Raw genomic sequence first — 7,731 nt, 5'->3', positions numbered from 1 at the left:
ATTTCACACACTTTTAGAGCATTTCTGAAATGAATTTGCATAGGCTATTCCATTACGTAATATAGAGAAGAAAGCACCAGACTTTGCAAGCATGAGCACGGACGAGACGTCTGGAAAACATTCAGCCAGACTTTTAACATTCAGACTTTTAATTTGTCTCTTGTGAAACTCGACCCGGAAGAAGTTTCTGTATCCACTGCATTATTGTTTAGTAGGGGGGGCGATGATGTTGTTCAAATGAGGTGGGAAAAATATATATTTCGGTTTTGATGGCAGTGTTTTACCTATAGCTGGAAATCCCACTACCATCATTGTTTTTCCTGTGTATTATGTTCAAAAAGATGGCTGAATTTGGACCAGATTCTGGAGGGAGAGTGAAGGTATTGTCATATAACGTTAGCTTGTTGGCTATCTTATCATGCTAATTTACTTTACCATGACTGGCTGTGTATATTCACATTTGCTATGGTTATCGTGTTGAACAGTAACCGAACAAGTCTTAAAATCCTACCTCTACTGCAAACTTGCTTGTCACATCATTGTGCAGACTAACGAATTGTTGTGGTTAACTACGTCTAGCTAACGGTATACATAGCCAGCCTTGGCTAGCTTGCCCTTAAGACGAGAGTAATTATTATTATTTTTTACAGGGAGTCACAATAGTCAAGCCTATCGTTTTTGGTAATGTTGCACGGTACTTTGGGAAGAAAAGAGAAGAAGACGGACATACGCATCAATGGACTGTATACGTCAAACCCTACAGAAACGAGGTTGTTATCATGCAGCTAAACAACTTGTCTACAACGCTGTGGTATAGATCAAGAATGACATTGACAATGTTGTACTAGAGGATGAAATGTGCAGTTTACAGTTTTTGTTGTCAGTATATATAAATACTGTTGACCAGCAATAATCGTACATAATAGATACAGTTTAAAGGGAACCATAAAAGATAAGGTGCGTGCCCCAGTATTGGAGGCTAGGCATCTTGATATTGTTGGTGTTTTTAATACATTTTATTGTTCTACAAAAAATAAACAAAATGCATAGAGTACAGAGTAATTTTACATGAAAAGTACAACATATTGCTGGAGATAATTTCATGCTAATTAGAAGTTGTTATCATTCTTTCATTTTGAACGACAGGATATGTCTGCTTATGTCAAGAAGATACAGTTCAAACTTCACGAGAGCTATACAAACCCTCTTAGAGGTAGGTTATCCTTTCAGTTTCACAAACTGTAGGTCCGACGTGGGTCATGGTCTTCTCAATCAGTCTAATTCTGATTCTGGTTCTGATTCTGATAACCTTACTCAGCTGTTTGATAAATACTGGATTTATCAGACACTGCATGTTGATTTTGACATGGTTTTCCTTCCTTGTTTTTTCGCAGTGGTGACAAAACCACCATACGAGATTACAGAGACAGGCTGGGGTGAATTTGAAATAATCATCAAAATATTTTTCATTGATCCAAATGAAAGGCCGGTGAGTTCAGTGCTAGCCTTTATATTTAACTATCAGTACACAATGAAATCAAATGTTCACCATTGTTGTTCAAAACTTTATTTTTTAACATTACCATTACTAATTGATGTTAGAAAAAGTGGCCATGATGCATAGCCCCAGTATGTTTAGAATAATGTGAGCAGAGATGAACAGTTAGCCTATTGTGTTATTTTAATTAGTTAATTCTCAGATGTTTGATTTGCTTAGTTTGATTCGCTTAGTTTGAGTTGTATCTGTCTTTTGTCACTCTTTTACAGGTTACACTTTACCACCTGCTGAAGCTTTTTCAGTCTGATTCCAGTGCCATGCCCAAGAAGACCGTTGTGTCTGAGTTCTACGATGAAATGGTGAGAGACTGTGTGGTTACGCTTTTCATAAATGTGGACAAATACCCAAAGAAGTGCCTTTAGTATTGGCCACAGATACACTTCTATCAACCACATGTGGTGTAGCAGTATTCGGAGGTCATCCAGACCAAGCATCGAATAAATCCTCTAAGTTGTTGTAAAAGCTTTGGTGTCACCGAAATGGTTTCAGTTGAACACTAACAAAACACTTTTGGATTGCTTAAAAATTAAGATATGGTAATAGCAAAACATTAAATATATATATATTAGGTATGCATGTATGATTTATTTTAGAGACTCCATGTGTCAGAGTGATGAGAGTGAGAGAGCCTTGGATTGGGTGACACTAAAGGCGGCTGTTGTGCTTCTCCACAGATCTTTCAGGACCCCACTGCCATGATGCAGCAGCTCCTGAACACTACTCGTCAGCTGACCTTGGGGGCCTACAAGCATGAGACCGAGTGTAAGTAGTTTTCCTTCTATGTGCATTTCCTACATGTCTTCTTGTCCCTCTCATGCCTGTATACATGCATTGCCTGTTTTCATTCTCTCACACACGCTTTCATTGTTTCTTGAAATATGAATGAATTATTAAATGTTATTGTCCAGCACAACATTTTGGATAACACTACGATTGTGAAACTAATGAGAGTCCTTAAAGGCACCCAGTGCAACTTTCGAGGCTTAAAAATAAACATTCAATTTCTAGTCTTTTTTACACGTAGTAAGTTTCAATAGCTCCATACCATTACATACCGACATTCAAGCAGCAAAGATGAGACGTCGTTGTGTGGTGAGAACTGATAGAAAATCGATAACAACAACAATCGCCGCCATTTTCTTTATTTTTTGTAACCTACAATAAATAAAGCAGGCTTCCAGTCAATGGAAAAATGGCTTCTCCCCACCGGCGATTGTTGTTGTTTACGATTTTCTATCAGTTCTCACCACACAACGACGTCTCATCTTTGGTCCTTGAATGTCGATATGTAATGGTATGGAGTTATTGAAACTTACTACGTGTAAAAAAGACTAGAAATTGAATGTTTATGTTTCATTGAATGTTTACATAAAGTTGCACTGGGTGCCTTTAACATAACTTTTAAGGGTGGCAGAATGGTGTTTATGTTTTGTATCCAAAGAATATCACAGTCCATAACATAAGTCTCCTCTGATCTGTAAACTGTGCATGCAAGTGTTAATGTACATCGAAAACGATATCAATAACAATTCACGATGCTGCTACTGAACCAGTCAGTATCCAATCGCTCTGTGCACTGAATGACCACTGTTTCTGCAAAATAATCTTTAGAAACCATTCATGTGCCGCTATATTCATTGGTCAGTTATACACTTCTTGGAAAAGTCTTTTTACACATCCCTGGCTCACAAAAGGTGTCCACGCATTTGCCTTAACAACATTCCTTACCCTGAGAGACTAATATAATTCATATAATATATTAAAGGGCTGCTGTCATACTTCCTTGAGGTATTTTACAACCCTATGTGCATGGCTTTTTAAGTTACCACAGCAAAGTCTGATGAAGTCTACACCCAAAACACGGTGCAAGTGTGCATGGTCTCTGCATAAAATGTGACTTATTTGCAGAATCTAACGGCCCATAATCTTTTGTGGGTGTATTTTGAAATCCAAAAAGTTCCTTGAGTATTTTTTATTTTTTTAAAGAAAAAAAAAGGGAAAGAATAAGCATTTCACACATCACATATCACTCCCATTTCTCTCTTCCAGTTGCAGAGTTGGAGATACGCACTCGCGAGAAGCTTGAAGCTGCCAAGAAGAAAACCAGCCAGGAGATTACTGATTTGAAAGAGAGGCTGAAGGCCAGCAGGGAGACCATCAACTTCCTGAAGGGAGAGATTCGGAAACTGGAGGAAGAGGACCAGATCAAAGACCACTAAAGAAGTCACATGCTGGGCTCATTATATTTACTTGAAGCGTTTGACTGGGCCGGTTAAATCAGCATCACATATAGCACCCTCCCCAAAGTCAGAGGAGGTACTTCAGTAAGGTACACAACATAGGTTTAGTTCCCTCAACATAAATATCGATTTAAATAACAAAACAAAAAAAAAAACAATCTTTTAAACTATCATCTTTGTTTTGACCATCATTGCTAGATTCAAGCATTTTGTTTTTGTTTGTGTATTTGAAGCCGGCCAAACATTGTTTGTGTATTTAACCCCAATTCATTCCCTGTATATTGATTGGGTGCAGGATGCCTAGACCTTAAATTAGTTGGTGAACAACAGCCCCTGGGTTAAAGTGCTATACTCGTGTCACTTCGGCCTGAATGTACAATAGCCATAAAGTCCAGCCTTTGTGTGTTTCTTTCGGCCTGTATTGTAATCACGCTTATAATGACTGTGCCATTAGACCAACTGAATCTAAGTGATTATGGGAGCTGGCAAATTAGATTAGACTCTTCAAATGTCTTTCCAAGGGAAGATAGAGAATTTGTCCACGGATCAATTTTTTCTTTTTTTTTTCTTTCCTGAAGTTGTTGCCATTTTGTTTTTAATAGCCAACTCATATTTTCATGAACAATAACTTGTTGATCTGTGAATCTTGGAAGACGGTATCTGGGTAGCGTGGACAGTGTTTGTGTACATTTTCAGTCAGCTGTTCTGTAGGAATAAATGTGGATTGTTGTTTTTTTTTAAACAAAACTATCTGAATGCTTTATGTGGTTGCAAACTGCCACTTGCTGTGCTAAAGTGCATGTTAAGTGCTTGACAAACTGCCACTGCATCTAGGCTTAAGTGCATGTCAAGTGCCTGACAGAATGAGATGGACTGTAATATGTTCATATGGGTAAAATTGCACCACAAGGATGAAAAGGTAGCCTATGAATTATTATAAGGAGATGGGTAGTATGTACTTGGTTCTTGACAGTGGTGTCAGACCCATTGACTCAGGGCGCACAGGTCACAATTACATGTTCTCCCGTTGTTATTTAACACAGATATTATGAAGACCAAGAACATGGATAAATCGGATAAAATAAATAATTTTAGCCACTTATCCCTCAAGGGCTCATTTTCATTTGCTGATTGGGACTCATCATTCACAGGAGTTTACGCAGCCTGGCCACTTTTTAAGCATTTAGTTCAAAATGATACAGTGTCGGGCTCAGAGCTGGGGGTAAAGTTAGGTTGAGTCAGTAAGGCTGCAGTATGTGAATCTACCACTAGAGGTAAGCGAAGTGCAAATGTTCGAACTATCCAACACCATCAGGGAGCACCTACTGATCAGGAGTTTTGAATAACATTGAATATTTTTATGTCTACATATTTATGGAATAATGCTACATAATAAGTGTATAGAGTATTGTATGAAAGCATTTGATGTCATCTCTAAATGTTTCTTGTTCAGAGCTTTTAAAATGTTTGATATTATAAATAGACCTACTAGTATGATTTACATTTTCCACACATATTCATTGTCAGCGTTGGGAAAGGTTGCAGATTACAAGTTATCTTGTTAAAAATACAAAAAGTAATGTAACCTTTCAATTACTCCATCAAAATAATGTAAAATTTAATTTGATCACCTGTGATTATTTTCGATTGGCAGATGAGAGACAGTGAAAATTAAAACAACAATCAAAATGTTGAGCGCATACTGCCAAATAAATTAAACCTGTCTAGAAGAGGGCAAAAAGATGCAAAGCAACAGAATTAATTAAATAATCTACATTAAAGCTTTTCATAGAAAAGAATATACTTGAATGTAACCACTTTTCAAACACCAACATATTGATTAGTAACTGTAATTCAAATACATATTATTACGGATTACATTTGTAATTGAATTCGATAACTGTTACATGTAACTAGTTACTCCCCAACCCTGCACATTGTACTGTTAGCGTTACTTATGTATTTGTATTGCAGGAAATTGAGTTCCTTAGTGAAAGCTTTGGAGACACCACCTGGCTATAAGTAATTCGCAGAAACATGTTCGTGAATCTTTATTTGTTTAATGATGCCAGTAGAAGTCCACTGTCTGCTCCTCATGCTCTGTGTTTTTATACTTCTTCAATTTTAAGTCACTCTTTGAAGGTATTGTTGCTATGTAATCTAAATTGGCAAAGTATATTTCTGTTAATGAAGAGTATATAGAGTATAGGGTTTATGTGAACTTAATGTTTATTTTGCACGAAAGTTTTTTTTATTTTTTTGCAATGAAGCAAACTAGCATTTTGGCTATCAAGTTAGATTTCTACCTGAATGGTGTGTCGTTTGTTGCTCTTTATTGCTTCTAAAGGCATTGTAAGTTTATTTATCAGTTGTACCCTATTCCAACTGGCTTCAATAAAGAGAATGAGCTTCAGCCCTCTTGTAGGCATGGTCATTTAGTAGTTTAATCTGACTGTAGACTCGTGCAAGGCGCTGAAGGTAAGGGGCAGGACATTAATTTATCAGTTTTATCCAAAGTTATTAACAAGTGAGTTCATCGACAGCTATGCCTTGGGTTTGGGTGTTCCTGTCGAGGTCTTAGAAGCCAAATCTTGATAATGATGATCTTTCTCCACTTCCAAGAAGCACTGCTTTGATGGGGGCTGATGTAGATGCATGATGTACATGTTCTGGCTGTGCATCATACCATGGGTAGGTCGAATAATATATACATTGGGGGTATCATACCATGGGTAGGTCGAATAATATATACATTGGGGGTATTTGTCGTACATGGTTTAGTGACAAACCTGGATAAGTTAACTCAGTGGTAAACCTCCTAAAAAAATGACCCCCACTGGTTCATTCTCCTAGCAAAACAACGTCAGAGGGCTCTTCTTTTACGAGGTTTACCACTTACTCTGAGTTAACTCAGGTTGGTCACTAAACCATGTACGACAAATACCCCCAATGTATATATTACTCGACCTACCCATGGTATGATGCACAGCCAGAACATGCACATCATGCATATACGACGAATACCCCCCTGCTCTCACAGTTTCAGGCGTGTTTAAAGGCCGATATATGCTCAGTTTCAGACGCAACGCGTAAGCACGTAAGCACATAAGCACGTAAGCGCAAGCAATTCACCGCCAGAACAATAGGCTTCCGTAAAATGGCGCAAGTCTAGAAAAAGGGTCCGACTTACGCAAGACGTGAAAAGATGCGCAAGGGGCGCGCAAGGGCCTCTTGCGCTTGCGCTTGCGCCTCTGACCATAAATCGGCCTTAACTGTGACCTTCTATTCACAGGTAGTAGCAGGGGCGCCCACAGGATACTTGTTCATTGTACGCACACTCAAGAAAGCTACACCCCACTTAAGTGGCAGCAGCTTATTTTCAGAAGAGGAACCATCTATTCGCAAACAGAATTTTATATCTATGCGTCGTGAACTGACCCTGGTTTTACACCCTGTAGTTTAAAGAATGAAATGAAGTCTACCTTACAATGAAATGTTAATTTTCCTGGTCCCTGTTGCGTCAAACTCTCTCAAAGTCTGTATGAATACTCATTAGAGCCAATCGCTTTATCAGAGCCAATGTCACTTTCATACTGTTCCTCGGGTATGTCTCTAAACTTCTGAAGCCTTGAATGACCTTTCTGCCAATGCTTTCAAGGCATACATCGTCAGTAAAACTTTAATTATATTGTAAATGCTTTGCTCAATGTGTCTCTCTTAGGATGGTGCATTGATCAGAATCAGTTCCCTTCAGCATCGTTGTGTTGCGCCATCCACCTCTACATGTGCCAAATCTAGACAGGGCATCACTATGCTTACTCAGTGACTGCTGCCTGCTTAAATAAGTACGATTCAACTACATTGCTTTCTTTTTTTGCATTTTAAACCTTTAAAAAGTCTCTTCAATTGACTGTATTCCATTTTATTTACAAC

General features: G+C 38.1%; 1 protein-coding gene across 2 annotated transcripts; it reads left to right on the top strand.

Moving 5' to 3' along the window:
* The first annotated feature begins 227 nt into the window (after positions 1-227).
* Positions 228-4,535, top strand: yeats4 (YEATS domain containing 4). Of its 2 annotated transcripts, none has more exons than XM_080851100.1 (7): positions 228-380; positions 651-770; positions 1,147-1,213; positions 1,395-1,489; positions 1,768-1,857; positions 2,233-2,320; positions 3,608-4,535. In XM_080851100.1, the coding sequence occupies exons 1-7, from the start codon at positions 330-332 to the stop codon at positions 3,775-3,777; spliced, it is 681 nt and encodes a 226-aa protein (XP_080707226.1). In that variant the 5' UTR covers positions 228-329; the 3' UTR covers positions 3,778-4,535. The 2 variants fall into 2 exon arrangements, with proteins under 2 accessions (XP_080707226.1, XP_080707227.1); XM_080851101.1 differs by having other exon boundaries at positions 245-380; positions 651-811.
* The last annotated feature ends 3,196 nt before the right edge of the window (positions 4,536-7,731 follow it).

This window comes from Sprattus sprattus (assembly GCF_963457725.1).
Source record: "Sprattus sprattus genome assembly, chromosome: 14".
Lineage (NCBI taxonomy): Eukaryota > Metazoa > Chordata > Actinopteri > Clupeiformes > Clupeidae > Sprattus > Sprattus sprattus.
This window is presented reverse-complemented; position numbering and strand designations above follow the sequence as displayed.